This window comes from Corylus avellana, chromosome ca3 (assembly GCF_901000735.1).
Source record: "Corylus avellana chromosome ca3, CavTom2PMs-1.0".
Classification (NCBI taxonomy): Eukaryota; Viridiplantae; Streptophyta; class Magnoliopsida; order Fagales; family Betulaceae; genus Corylus; species Corylus avellana.
In genome coordinates this window covers 12695503-12710890 of record NC_081543.1, presented here as the reverse complement: position 1 = coordinate 12710890, position 15388 = coordinate 12695503, and the positions used below count along the sequence as shown (strand labels likewise).

The 15388-nt window shown below is 32.9% G+C and overlaps 1 protein-coding gene and 1 pseudogene across 3 annotated transcripts; one reads left to right on the top strand and one right to left on the bottom strand.

Moving 5' to 3' along the window:
• LOC132174118 (endoribonuclease Dicer homolog 2-like) overlaps positions 1–6363 on the top strand; it is a 14886-nt pseudogene extending 8523 nt beyond the window's left edge.
• A 5836-nt stretch (positions 6364–12199) lies between these two features.
• Positions 12200–14909, bottom strand: LOC132176316 (exocyst complex component SEC10a-like). Of its 3 annotated transcripts, none has more exons than XM_059588486.1 (7): positions 14570–14909; positions 14258–14353; positions 13850–14092; positions 13675–13749; positions 13409–13510; positions 13235–13285; positions 12200–13156 (listed from the first exon to the last, which is right to left on the bottom strand). In XM_059588486.1, the coding sequence occupies exons 2-7, from the start codon at positions 14351–14353 to the stop codon at positions 12941–12943; spliced, it is 783 nt and encodes a 260-aa protein (XP_059444469.1). In that variant the 5' UTR covers positions 14570–14909; the 3' UTR covers positions 12200–12940. The 3 variants fall into 3 exon arrangements, with proteins under 3 accessions (XP_059444469.1, XP_059444470.1, XP_059444471.1); XM_059588487.1 differs by having other exon boundaries at positions 13850–14063; XM_059588488.1 differs by having other exon boundaries at positions 13069–13156; positions 13235–13278.
• Positions 14910–15388: the final 479 nt, after the last annotated feature.

The window sequence follows — 15388 nt, the reverse complement described above, 5'->3', positions numbered from 1 at the left end:
TTAAATTTATTATTTTTTTTGTAAGAATTTAAATTTAAATTTTAAAACTATACAATTTTAATTTATATCATTTATTTACTTAATTTAATTATATCATTATTTATTATATGAATTTTTTCTCTTATATAACACATTATCCGTACAATATACTTAAAACTAATTGGATAATAAACAAATTAATATTCTAAACGTACAGATAATAAAATTCATTTGTTTAATTAATATTACTAGCTAGAATAATTTATGCATGAGAATTTCATATCATATATATATATATGAATGAAATGTTTGATTCATATGCATGTAATAATATTAATTGTACAATAGTATATGATTATAATACTAGCTAATTGGCATGCATGTGATATATACGTATATACCAATTAATTTATACTAATATGATATAATTAATTTTTTATACCAATTCAAATCTTAATTTTTTACAAATTAATATTATACACATACACACACACACACACATATATATGTGATATTAATTGGCACGCATGTGATATATATATACGCATACATATATACCAAGTAATTTATACTAATATGATAAACTATAATTTTCCTATCCAATCAAAATTAATTTTTTATGCCAATTAACATTAATTGTTTTTTAATACATATTTTTTTATATCAAAATTAAAATTAATTTTGATATATATATATATATGTGTGTGATAAAATTAAACTTAATATATATTTTTTTTGATGGCACGTCAAAAAATTATAATAAATAATTAAATATATTATATTATTTAAATTATTATAAATTATAGTTATTTTACTTTTATTAAAATTATATATTAAATTATATTTCTATTAAAATTATATTTACTCTATCATATAATTTCTATTAAAATTATATTTATTCTATGATATAATTTTTTCCTCTTATATAACACATTATCCATACAATATCCAATTACAATTAATTAGAGAATAAATAAATTAATATTCTAGATGTATAGATAATTAGATGTATCCACTGACCGACCACATATATTGTGTTGGCCGAGTTCATGTGAGGTTTGCGGGTCTTATAAAATAAATGTATCAAGTATGTTTTATATATTTTTAAAAAATTAATATGGTTAGCTATCATATTAATATTACTAGACTGATCAATTTATGCATGATAATATGATGTTCAAATTAATATTTAATGAAATGGTTGAATTATATGCTTAATTGCAGATAATAATTATATTAATTGGTATACAATATATATATATATAGAAGGATTATGCATGCATTTTAATTTATATATTAATTGGCATGCATGTGATATATATATACACGTATACATATATACCAAGTAATTTATACTAATGATAAACTTAATTTTCCTATCTAATCAAATTAAATTTTATATGCCAATTAGAATTAATTGTTTTTTAATACATATTTTTTTATATCAAATTAATGTTAATTTCTTTTTGCAAATTAACATAAATGTTAATTTTTTTTTTTTTTTTTTGACTTGTTGATTAGACACGTCAAAAACTTTTGACGTGTTAATGTGACGTGTGGAATTAACACGTCAAAAATTTTTGATGTGTGGAATTGACACGTCAAAAGTCTTTGATGTGTATTTTACCACGTCAAAAGTTTTTGACGTGTATTTTACCACGTCAAAAACTTTTGACGTGTGGAATTAACACGTCAAAAACTTTTGACGTGTCACATTAATGCGTCAAAAGTTCTTGACGTGTTAAACTACACCACGTCAAGAATATCTTTGTTGACGTGTCTACTTAGACACGTCAATATGTTTTGACGTGGCAAACATGAGTTACTGTTTGCCACGTCAAAAAATACCCTTTTTTTTTGTAGTGGATGTGTAACATCCCCAGTTTGTTAAGGCCGAGTTTGCTACTTTTCTTCTTTTTCAACAAAATTCTTGCAAAGATCTATAAGGTCTATCAGAGTACTTGATTTTAAAAGATACAATAAATGCGTAAAACATTTTTTTTTCAAAAGATTTTATTACAAGCGGAATTAGAAAACATTAAACTTTAGTTGCGGAATATCATATCATTACAATAACTTATATGAAAAGACTTTGAAAATTAATAATTATTCCCACCCCATTCCGGCCTCCTATTCCAGCATCCTTTCTACCTGAAAACAAGAAATAAAACTGAATGAGCCCAAAGGGGGCCCAGCAAGTAAAATCCACAACCATAAATAGTTTTACTCCTTGTTCTCAGTTTTGAAAATCGTTTTCGCAAATAAATATAATTCTAGCCATAATAATATCTGTATGTACGGTTGCATCTCCCGTAACATATACATACTATTACATCTAGTAATAGATCATCGTTGTAAATCATCTTTATAAATCATCATCATAATGCATCATTATAAATAATCTTTGTAAATCATCATAGCATATCATCGTTGAAAATATAGTATCATTTTCTCATAATAGGGCCCATGTACACTATTACCCCTGTGCACGAGGGTTGCGGGTCCTTGTGACCATGGCACTGAACTGTGGCCACAGCCATGCCCGACCGTCAATTAACTCTTTCTTGGTGCACTCAACGGTCTAGTTGATGGAATACCACCTTCTGGCATAGCCTCCTTCAGTGGTTTCGCCTCCATCCGAGTATCGGTACCGAACTCTCATCTTATCTTATCTTGGGGCCAAAAATACTCTCCTCCATACATGTGCCCTCATTTCATAAACATTTATCTCATCTCTTGTACTTTTCTTTGTACTTCTTTTGATGCATCTTAGGGCAACATGTAGGAGGGTTTATCATCTTTTTTCTTTCTTATAATCATCATCATTTCTCAACTTTCTTTTCTTAAAATGGAAACTTTTCCAAATATAAACTTATTGTGCTTAAAAAGCATTTAAAGAAATATAAACTTTCTAAATAATTCTTTTAGAAATCCTTCATGCATGCAACATATCTCCATGACAGGTAAATAAAATAATCATTTACAGTTTGATACAAGAATATATAAATAGAATGACATGAAGTAATTTTAGAAGGGGTAGTGAATTTACTTACCTCTAGACTGAAGCTAGAAGTGGTATGAAAGAATCTAGTTGCTCCAATATGACTAACACCACTAGTATATCTTTTGAAACTAATTTCTAAAGTCCGCTATCTCTTGTGTTCTTTCTTTCTTGTAGCGCTTGGTCTCGCCCTTTCTCTCTCTGTTCTGAGTAAACACTCTTAGAAAGAAGAAAGACCGAGTAAAAAGCGGAAGAAGGAAGAATATATGCAAGAGATGAGAGAGGAGATGAGTGGTGAAAATTCTGAAGGAGAAGAGCTCTATTTATAGGAGAAAATCAAACACTATTCTACCGTCAATTTACAATTATACCCTCATTTTACTATTCCACCAACCCTATACTATTTCACCAACCCTATACTATTTCACCAACCCTATACTATTCTACCTTCAATTTACAATTATACCCTCATTCTATCTTCAATTTACAATTATACCCTCATTTTACTATTTCACCAACCCTATACTATTTCACCAACCCTATACTATTCTACCAACCCTATACTATTCTACCAACCCTATACTATTCTACCTATACTATTCTACCTTCTTATTCTACCATCCTTATACCTACCATTTACTATCCTATTATATCACCAATTATTACAATCATACTCCAAATTATACCAATCAATCATCAATTATCATATCTCTTAAATTTCCCAATAAAATAATCAATATAAAATCATCATCATGATATAATAACCTCAAATCAATATTCATTCCAATAATATTCATAAGATCTAATAAGTTCCTCAAGAATAAATATTATTACCTAATATCATCAATAAATATCTCAACCTCAAAGTAAATGCCATTACTTAATATGAATATTAATATAATCATAGCATCAATTTAATATCTCTAAAATAAGACTTTAAAAATCTGGGGTGCTACAATCTTCCCTCCTTATTAGAATTTCGTCCTCGAAATTAAAGCCCATAAATTACCACCTATCTTCAAATTGAGCAACCCAAATTAAAAACAAATCATACTTGAACCATAACTTACTCAAGTTACTATAAAAAAAAATTTAAATTCAATCTGTTCATAAATAAATATCATAACATATTCCATACCCAAGCGATGTGAGATTCTACAAGCACTCTTCTTGGGCACCAGTGTCACCGTTGGCAATCCTCAGGGAATTTCTTCATTCTCGGCCCTTAACTTTTGGCCCTTATACATTTCATTGTGTCTTAACTGACACCATTATAATATAACCCACTTTTGGCATCACCAACGTGTGTCCACTAGCGACCCTCATAGGCTTGTGCACACTCCCACCATCTCAGGCTGGGTAATGTTTTGATACCATTTGTAACATCTCAGGGAAAAGCGCTAGCCACATCTGCGCTATTACCCCAAAAGGACTAGTCAATTTGGAGCTTCCCTAGAATTCATTATAAAGCCCAGTTTCACCTAGTAACTAGGCAATGTGGGACTTAGCACCCATGACTATCTCTATAAACTACCCACTCAATGTGGGCTTCTTCTCATCATGCAGTGCTTCAATACCACATGACCTGGCGTTACTAGGTGGCTCTGATACCATTTTTGTAACAATCTCATATCTCATATAGCGAAAAACTGTATTTATCAATACAAAAAAAATACTCTTAAAATACTTTTCTTTATACAAAAATACCCAAAGCTATGTCGTACAAGGCATTTATACAGATCTATCCGACAGTCTAGACTCTAGACGAAACTTAACCAACTTGGAATCTCTGTACATCTCAATATGAATCTCTAATCACAACTGCATAATTACCTTGATTTTCCATTCCTGCAAACACTACAAAAACTGTGAAGTAGTGAGTCAATTGATTTCCGATAATATAAATCATTGTTGAATCATATATAGCAAATGCTAGACAAGTTATAAAACCACAAAAATCCGTATTATTGGATATCAATATCATACTCAGTAAGTAAGAATACTTACAGTGGATTACATGAATGGATCATCAAAGGTAATTACTTGAAACCCGTTCTGCTGCAGTTGGTCCATACCCATAACAATCCCTTCACTGACTTTCTCTTTCTCTCTCTCTCTCTCTCTCGCCTAAACTCTCTTTCCCATCTCACTCTCGGTTTCTCTTGTGTTCTTTCTTTCTTGTAGCGCTTGGTCTCGCCCTTTCTCTCTCTGTTCTGAGTAAACACTCTTAGAAAGAAGAAAGACCTAGTAAAAAGCGGAAGAAGGAAGAATATATGCAAGAGATGGGAGAGGAGATGAGTGGTGAAAATTCTGAAGGAGAAGAGCTCTATTTATAGGAGAAAATCAAACACTATTCTACCGTCAATTTACAATTATACCCTCATTTTACTATTTTACCAACCCTATAATATTTCACTAACCCTATACTATTTCACCAACCCTATACTATTCTACCTTCAATTTACAATTATACCCTCATTCTATCTTCAATTTACAATTATACCCTCATTTTACTATTTCACCAACCCTATACTATTTCACCAACCCTATACTATTCCACCAATCCTATACTATTCTACCAACCCTATACTATTTCACCAACCCTATACTATTTTACCTTCTTATTCTACCATCCTTATACCTACCATTTACTATCTATTATATCACCAATTATTACAATCATACTCCAAATTATACCAATCAATCATCAATTATCATATCTCTTAAATCTCTCAATAAAATAATCAATATAAAATCATCATCATGATATAATAACCTCAAATCAATATTCATTCCAATAATATTCATAAGATCTAATAAGTTCCTCAAGAATAAATATTATTACCTAATATCATCAATAAATATCTCAACCTCAAAGTAAATGCCATTACTTAATATGAATATTAATATAATCATAGCATCAATTTAATATCTCTAAAATAAGACTTTAAAAATCTGGGGTGCTACAGGCCATCAATGTCTTTGGACCTTCTATCCGAGATAAAGCATTGGCCACATAGGCTAACTAATAGATCTAGGGTTGTAACACATAAATATTTATAGATTGCTTAGTTGTGATGATATTTTCAACTTTGTATTTTTTATTATATCTGTGACTCATTTTCTATTCTTCAAATTGTAGGGATTTATTCGGAATGAATGCTTTGATCCTAAAAAGTGGATAATTCCTGGAGATAGATCTGGGAGTTATACACCAAGTGAAGAGTTGCTTCCTAGCTGGTACAAGAAAAATATATGTTAGGGAAAGTAGGAAGTTGAAAAATAAAAGATTTGCTGTTGTTGTTGAAGCACTAATTGGTGCATTTCTTACCACGAGCGGTGAAACAGCAGCCTTATTATTTACGGATTGGATGAGTATATAGGTAGATTTTCACATTACACTAGATGATCAAATGCCTCACAAGAACTCCATAGGCATGTAATCGAAACTATTATCAATTTTGAAAAGTTATCTCCATAATCAACTTTTGGGTGGGAGTCAAAGACAACTTTCCCCAAGGTTTGATTATCGTGTTTATTCTTTAAATTTTATAAGAAATTTTTGTCTTTTCAGGTTCTTTGATTTTATTTGATAAATCATTAGATCTTTTTCTAATTTGTGACAAGTTTTTGGCAATGTTGTAGAGTTTTTGGCAGGAGCCATTCTTATTGATTCAGGATACAATAAGAAGATAGTCTTTGAGAGTATAATGCCTCTTTTGGAGCTTTTGGTTACTCCTGAAACATTGATCTCTCATCCTGAGGAGTTAAATGAGCTATGTCAAAAAAGAATATATATATAATATGAAAGAATCCATCAAGTCTGGCAACAGGGGTATGGCTTCAATTACAATAGAGGTTGAAGCAAATGGGATCTCTTTCAAAGGTTCAACTATAGCTTCCGATAAAAGGACAACAAAAATGATAGCTTCTAAAAGAATATTAAAGTCTCTGAATGAACAGATTCTATGAAATGAAAAGTGTAAGAGAAGTGTTCTTTTTTGCGGTGTTCATTTCATAGAATATGTTCCTTCAGAGACTTCAATACCATTTTAGAAGCTATCTTTTTCGCTGTCCTTTTATCGGAAGCTATAGCTGTACCCTTGAAAGAGATTTCATTTGCTTCAACCTCTATTGTAATTGAAGTCATACCCTTGTTACCAGGCTTGATGGATTTTTTCATATTATATTTTCGAGAAGTACTACACTTCCTAAATTTTCTTCTCAAAATTACTTTCCAAATGATGTGTCACCATCTTATAAAATTTATTATTTTTGGAAATGTGATAAGTTGGTGACACATCATTTAGGAATTAACTTTTGAAACAAAAAGTTGAAATGTTTAGCATTACATGTAATTTATATGTACAAATATATGTACTTTTGTAATGACTTTCCCATAAAATACTGAAACATGTTTCTATAATTCCTCTTGAGAACGATTGAAAGAACTTTTGTTTTAATACTTTGAATAAACATGTTATCAATAAGTCTAAAATTCAGTTACATTCTTTTCGAATAGAACACATAAGAACGAAGAAAGGCTTTCTACCAAAAATTTCTAAGGAAAAAAAATAAAAGATTCTTGCTCCCATTAAATAAATTGAATAATCAAGATTTTTCAAAAAATCTATGGTCGTGTGAAATAGAAAATCAAAGAGAAATTCGAGAGACAATACTTACAGAGTGTAGGTTTTTGAGCTGGAATGGAAGAATTAACGAAGAGCTCTCTCAAAATTTTGAATTGAGGAAGAGGTGGCCGCCCAATAAGTGGGATTTTTAAATTGGAGAATTAGAGTTGTAGCAAATTTTTAAAAGATTTGATTTTAGGGTCTTATTTGCCCGCCCTTATATTAAAATACCAACGCTTTTTTGTTACCAACACTTTTTTTAGGCCATCGTACTGGAAAAACATGTGCCGAAATAGGTCAATTTTTTTTTAGTAGTATGTCTCAATTTGGCCGAAATTTCGAATTTCCAGGAACATTAAGTGGCTGGCCATATTGGGGACGTTTTTAGAGCAAAGTTGCTAATTAAGGTTTAGGCTTAATTTGGCTTACACACCACACCAACAATTAAAAAATAAAAAAATAAAAATAAAAACCACATCATATTTTTGAAAATTAAAATTTTTGGAATAAAGGTTTTTAAAGTTATGATCCATTAATCTTTTAACTTAGGTCCAACTAGATGATTTTGCACACCCTAAGCCCAAAACATTGGATTTACTCAAGGTTGTATTGGCTCAATCAAGGTCGTCCAACCTAAATATAAGATAGGGGATGTTAATTATAATAAAAAAATAACTTACAGAAAAAAAAAAAATTATAATAAAAAACATATCTCCGACTTTCAATTGTGAGAGTGCCACACACATTCTCACTTACATATTTATAAAATTTTAAGTGCATATTTTATAAGTGACACTAAAAATCATCGCTAAATTTTATATGAATTACTATTAAATTTTGAACTTTATGAAAACTTTTAGTGTAGCGAGCATATTTGAGAATGTGGCAGGGAGTAATTTTTAATTTGGGATATTTTCTTCATTTTTTATGCAAAATGGAGACATTACATAATTGCTTGACAATTAGTAAGGAGTAAATTAATTTATTTTTTCCTAAAATTTTATACTCATGGAAATAGCAAGGAAAAGCGTACAAACTGTTGATATTATGTTTGCTAGAGCAAAATACCACTAAATTCTCCAACCATACCTGAGTGCCTTGTGATGCAAGACTAATTTTGTGGAGCAGTTTTTTGGTCGATCCCCATCAGAGAAATGTACTCAGGAATGTTTTCGTGAAATTATTTTGGTGAATTTCAAGAATGAAGTAACAATTAATAACACCATAAAATGATAATAAGAGCAATTGAAACTTATATTGGGAAGTCAACTAAATTTCATTGATAACTTTTCCTAACGTTCGATTATTGTATTTATTCTTATATTTGTTTCTTCTTTAAAATTTATAAGAAATTTTGTCTTTATATGTTCTTTGATTTTATTTCATAAATCATTAGATATTTTTTAATTTGTGACAGGTTCTTGGCGATCGATGTTGTAAAGTCATTGGCATGAGCCATTCTTGTTGATTAGGGATACCATAAGGAGATAGTCTTTCAGAGTAAAAGGCCTTTTTGGAGCCTCTAAAACAGTGATCTCCCATCCTGTAAATTAAAGGAGTTAAATGAGCTATGTAAAAAAAGAAAATATAATGTGAATTAATCCATCAAGTTCTGCAACAAGGGTATGGCTTCAATAACAATAGAGGTTGAAGCAAATGAGATCTCTTTCAAGGGTTCATCTACTGCTGCTGATAAAAGGACAGCAAAAAAGATAACTTCTAAGGTAGTATTGAAGTCTCTAAATGAACAGCTTTTATAAAATGAACACAGGAAGCAAGTTTAAATTCTAGGTATCAGTATTTTCCATATTGGACAAGTTGTGTCTGATCCCATATGACATGGTGATTCATTCATGATATGATATGATATGATACAAACTTAATATATTACTCATCCTTAAAAATGGGTTTACAAAAAGAGTGTCCAATAATTTATCGCATTATTAATCACGTGATTAATATTGTAGATAATCGATGCTAGGATAATTAGCTTGTAACATACATAATTACATATACTAGTAAATGGTGGGTGACATCTTTGTACAGGAAGTCAAATTATTCAAATTAGATGGCTCATTAATTACTTTTGTGAAAAAAAAACAAAAAAAAAAAAAAGAGAGACAATTCGTCAGGAGATTCTAGCGGTTGAATGATATGTTGCAACTTGCTTTTAGAAGATGGGAAAAAACATAAAAAAGAAAGACCAAGACTCAAGACTCAAGAGTGTCTCCCTCTTGATTGATTCCTTCACTCCCAATCAAAATCAGACGCGTCATCCGGTTGATAGTAAATGAATGAATTTTCTTAGGAGAATGCGAATTAGGTGTTCAATTTTCCTGCATGTGCGATATTTATTTCTTTTCCCCGGCCATACACTTCGCAGCATCTTCAACGTTCGTCTTCTTCTGTTGATAATGGCTCAAATTGTTAATAAGTGTGAAGATAATTGCTGAAAAATATCAATATTCAAGTTGGTGGGCTCAAGTCATATTTATCTATAAGAGGATAAGGTTAGTTTTAAAAGGAGTCCAAGAACAACTGGAATTTGATTTTTGGAGAAAACGTGTGTGGATAAACATGTGGGTTGCAATGCTTATCTTTATCATGAAAAGACTTTGTATTCATGATGGTTTCGTTTTCCCATCAGCAATTGGATCAAAACTGTTCTCCTATTTTTTCGTAATTAAGCCTCTATAAAAGGACATGCAGTCCTTGGTTAAGTGGGGGATCCGGAAAATCCAAATTTGTGAGAACACTTTGTGACTTTTCTATACTGGGTATTTGAGAGGGACAGTTGAGTGGGGTGTACAAGGGGTAAAGGGCTTGGGTTTGGCATATTAAACTCAATATTTCTCAATAGTAAAGAAGGAGACCGGATCACACCCCGTAGACGTAGGCATATTGCCGAACCACGTAAACTTTGTATACGTGTGTGATTGGTGTGTGTTCTCGTGTGTTTTCTTTCTAAACTTGTCTTTCGCATAAAGGGCTGGTGGGAAATTGGTTGTCAATTAATTATCAATTTTCCCAACATCTTCCTAGTCTTTTTTGGTTTTTCATTTTCTCCAAATCAACTCACGCACCGGTCACTGCCTTGCGGCGCCAAGCACGGCCACCGTCTAGCAACACCAGCACTGCACGGTCATCAACAGCACGGAAACACCATACAACACCACGTCTGCCTTAAAGCGCCAGTACCACACGCGGCTAAGAATGGATCAGAATTTCAGGAATGCTTCTGAGCAAGGAAACGTTGATGGCTTGTACTCGTCGATTGCAAGGGACCCGAAAGTTTTGGACAAGATCGATGAGATTCCATTTGTTGACACCCCATTACACGTAGCTGCAGCTGCAGGACAGACCGAGTTTGCCATGGAGATGATGATGTTAAAGCCATCATTTGCTAAGAAGCTTAACCCAAATGGCTTCACCCCCTTACTCCTTGCTATGCATAATAACCAAAACCAATTGGTGCGCGAGCTATACAAGAAATTAGGTCTTTAGGGGCGACTCAAAGTCGCCCCTAAAGGTCCTAAAGTGGACGCTGTTGCCAACAGCGTCGACTTTTCGACCCTAAAGGTGTCGACGCTAATAGTCCGACCCTAATGATCAAATGTTTGATTATCAGGGTCCACTTAAAAGTCGACCCTAATGATCACTTTTAGCGTCCACTTTATCGACCCTAAAAGTCACAATGTTTTGACCCTAAAGATGATGTACACGGAAGCGAAAGTCGACCCTAATAGGCAAGCATTAGCATCCACTTTTAGTTAACCATTAGGGTCCACTTTGTCGACCCTAATGGTCCTTAAAAAAAATAATAATAATAACTATCAGCGTCCAAACTAAAGTGGACGCTGATAGTTAACCATTAGCGTCCACAAAGTGGACCCTAATGGTCCTCAAAATTTATATAAAAAAAAAAAAAATTAACTATCAGCGTCCAAACCAAAGTGGACGCTGATAGTTAACCATTAGCGTCCACAAAGTGGACCCTAATGGTCCTCAAAAATTAAAAAAATAAATAAAAAATAAAAAAAATAAAATAAAAAATAAAAAATTAACTATTAGCGTCCAAACCAAAGTGGACGCTAATAGTTAACCATTAGCGTCCACAAAGTGGACCCTAATGGTCCTAAAAAATTTTAAAAAAAATAATCTGCGATCGATCGCACTTGGAGTGCGATCGATCGCAGTACCAGTAGGTTTCCGACATTTTGCGATCGATCGCAGTTGGAGTGCGATCGATCGCAAAATATAAAAAACCTACTTGAAAACTCTCTGGTACTGCGATCGATCGCACTCCAAGTGCGATCGATCGCAGAACCAGGGAACACTGGTATGAGTAACATACATCGGCTAACTCCTAACCACAATACTTCTAACATATATCAATAACAGTCCCACTAATACATGTTAACTCCAATATAATGAAGTAACAAAGTGAGACATCTACAGTCCCAAGACAATCATTGAAAAAATGCCCGCCAGCCCCCATTAAACATGACTCTTACAAAGGCTATCAAGTCAATTCCCAGTCACAGCCAAAATAGTGAATAAAAAAAGCCAAAATAGTCAAATCCCAGTCACAACCAAACTAAATTGGCAAGCAATAAAAAAAGGTGGTCCTCTCATCCAACCTAGCGTTGGGCAGGTTTCAAATCATCTCTTTTATATAATTTTTGGTGAGTAGGGGGAAGAAGGCCTTCCCTGTAGATTTTGACAGTTACAGGCAGCAAAGAGACATTAAAACAGCTACAATATAAACTTTCTTAACCCACATTTGCCTATATTATAACAAAAACCTACTATCATTGTTTGTTGAAACTGACACCACAATCCCTATGGACCGCCAAGATTAAACGACCACACACACATGTACCTACTGGAAAATTTGGGATGCTTGAGAATTCAACCACAAGAATTCAACCACAAGAACAGCTTTACATTGAATAGCTATAGATGCTTGAGAATTTGGGATGAGTGCTTGTTAAGCAACCACAAGGTCTAAGGATTGGAAGCAGCTGTTTATTTCAACTAGTCTATTTCAATTGCCCATTTTAATCAACAAATCTACTAATCTTGTTTAAGAAATTATTAATTTTGTCAAAAGCATTCACTTTGTTCTCATCATCTGTTAAAAAGATTGTTGACTAAACAAATGAAGTAAAAGAGCAAAGTAGTTAGGGAGGATTAATTCGATTTATCCTCATATTATAAATCCAAAGAGAGAGAGAGAGAGAGAGAGAGATGAAGAAAGAGTGGGAAAGAGGGAAGGAAGAGCTACTTAATGAAGCTATTAAGTTTAAAATCAATAATAATTAAATTATTACATATCAGACCTAACAAAAGTATTTACCTGAGATAAAATTTTAGCACATTCAGCCATTGAAGACAATTCTCTCCGCTGTGATGCTGCATCAAAACGGGCAAGCAATCTGTTCTCCAGTTCTACACAAGGACAAACACCACTGAAAAGGATAAGAAAGCCTATGACTCCAAGCGATTTTAGGTCTCCTGGGCTGCTGTTGAACTCCATCAAATACTGCAGGGATTAAATTAATAATGCAGTTAGCACGTTCTAACAAAGGATATCATAAACTAAATGATCAATTGACAATACCTTTATAAGCTCTATTGTTTGACTAGCAGTTTCTCGCTGAGCATCTGCACTCTGACAAGAAAACGCCATATAAATGAAAACATAAAATAACAAAGTTTCAATAGAGATGGTGATAAAATTGTATTAACTACAAGGATCATAAGCATATGGCAATGAAGCATGGGAAAACTCTACCTGCAAATGATCTCCGATCTTTGCAGCAGTCTGTCCAACACTTGAAATACGTGAGTCCAACCTTGCAAAGCTATCAAACAATCCATCTACACCTTTTTCCAGCTGAAAAAGAAAAGATACAGACAACCATCATTTTTTTTTATAAGCAAAGCAAATTCATTAAAAGCACAAGGGACATATAACCATCATATGTAACTCAATTTTCAGATTCATGGGAAAACTCATTACGTGTATCACAATTCAAAGCAACACTTCAGTTAACTAACCTCAGCGAGTGTCTTGCGGTGCTTAGAATCTTGGACAGAGACCTCCTTCTTGAGATTGTTGAGTCTACCATCAACCTTCAACCAATATGAAAAGAAACAGAAAAATGAAAACCTTATCAAACCAACGATTATTTTTAGACTCTGCGTTCCATAACCTACTGTTTCAAAAACATACCTGTTTTCGAAGATCAACCAACTCCTTATAAGAATCCTTGAATAGGCCCAAGAGCTTATCCACTTCTGGAAACAAAGGGGCAGCCGATTTCGCGGCATCCCCTCTTAAATGTCCATTCGACAAAGCAGCATTCCCACCGACGCCGCTGCCATGCCCTTCTGATGAATAAGTTTCTTCGTCTTGGAAAGACGGCAGAAGCTCATTCACCAAGTTCCTAAACAACGCGTCAAATGAAAAATCACCCTACAAGTTCCAAACCTAAATCTCTAAGCACATCTCTCACAGTAAATCATCGAATTAATTACCAAAACAGAAATGTGTAAGACTAACAAGACCTAGCTGAAATTGAAGACCTGGAAGACAATAAGCAAATCTGCATAACATAAATTGATGCGTTTTGAAGCCTACCTTAAAGTCATCCACATCAAGAATGAGTGGGAGAGAGCTAACAGCTGAGGATTTTGAGGCTTTATCGTTCTTGACAGCATCTCTGCTATCTTTCATCTGTAACAAGTCAAATAACTCATAAGAAGCATAAGAATGGGATCGCACAATTTGAAGCTCGTGGGTAATGCAATTGAAAATAATCTAAACTGGCAATTCCTTCAACAAAGATAACAAATTCATGACAAAATTAAATATAATGGGATAATTATATAATAAAATAAACGTTTTCTTTAATTAGTCCAATCTCGTAGAGAGCAAAAACGGAAATAGCACCTCTATGCGGCCCGAATGAGCGAGAGAGACACTGACAGAAACGGTCGCCGAGGGTTTGATTGCCCCTTCACTGCTTGGATGGGTTTAGATCGACGGAGATAGCTACCGGAGAGAGTTGAGTGCGCCGGAGAGTGATAGGAGGGCCGGAGAGAGAGCTGCCGGAGAGAGAAACGTGCGCCGAGTGAGAGAGATCGAGAGAGAGAGAGAGAGAGTGATGAAGGGGGTGGGACTTTGGGGTTAGGGATTTGGATCAAACAAATATGGTCTGAACTTTTCAGAAAACATAAAAAATGGTCTGAAAATTTCACAATATTAGCGCCAATTTCAGATATCCCGCCACTTTTTCTAAATTTTTCGCACTCAATAGGGTCGCATGAGCCTCAAAATTTTTTTTAACAATAGGGGCGACCTTAGTCGCCCCTAATGAGCCTCAAAATTTTTTTTTTTTAAAAAAAATTATACTTATAATTTTTAATTTTTATTTATTTTTGTTTTTCTTTATTTTCTCCTGTAATATGTTTTTATTATTATAATATTAACTAATAATTTCCGTTTAATAAAGATCATTAAGTTGATATTTATCTTATAATTAATTCTAAGATCAATACAAAATTCAAAGATAATATAAGATCAATATAACTAATGCACTAAGATAATATAAAAAGCTTATAGTTCAATTAAATGTTCGATTGAACCTTCAATTGTATTCAGTTTGATCGATCAATTGATCTTATCATGATCAATCTAACTAATTCATTAGGATCAATCGGATGTTTGATCGAACGATTGATCCTATCGCGATCAATCGAACTAATCTAT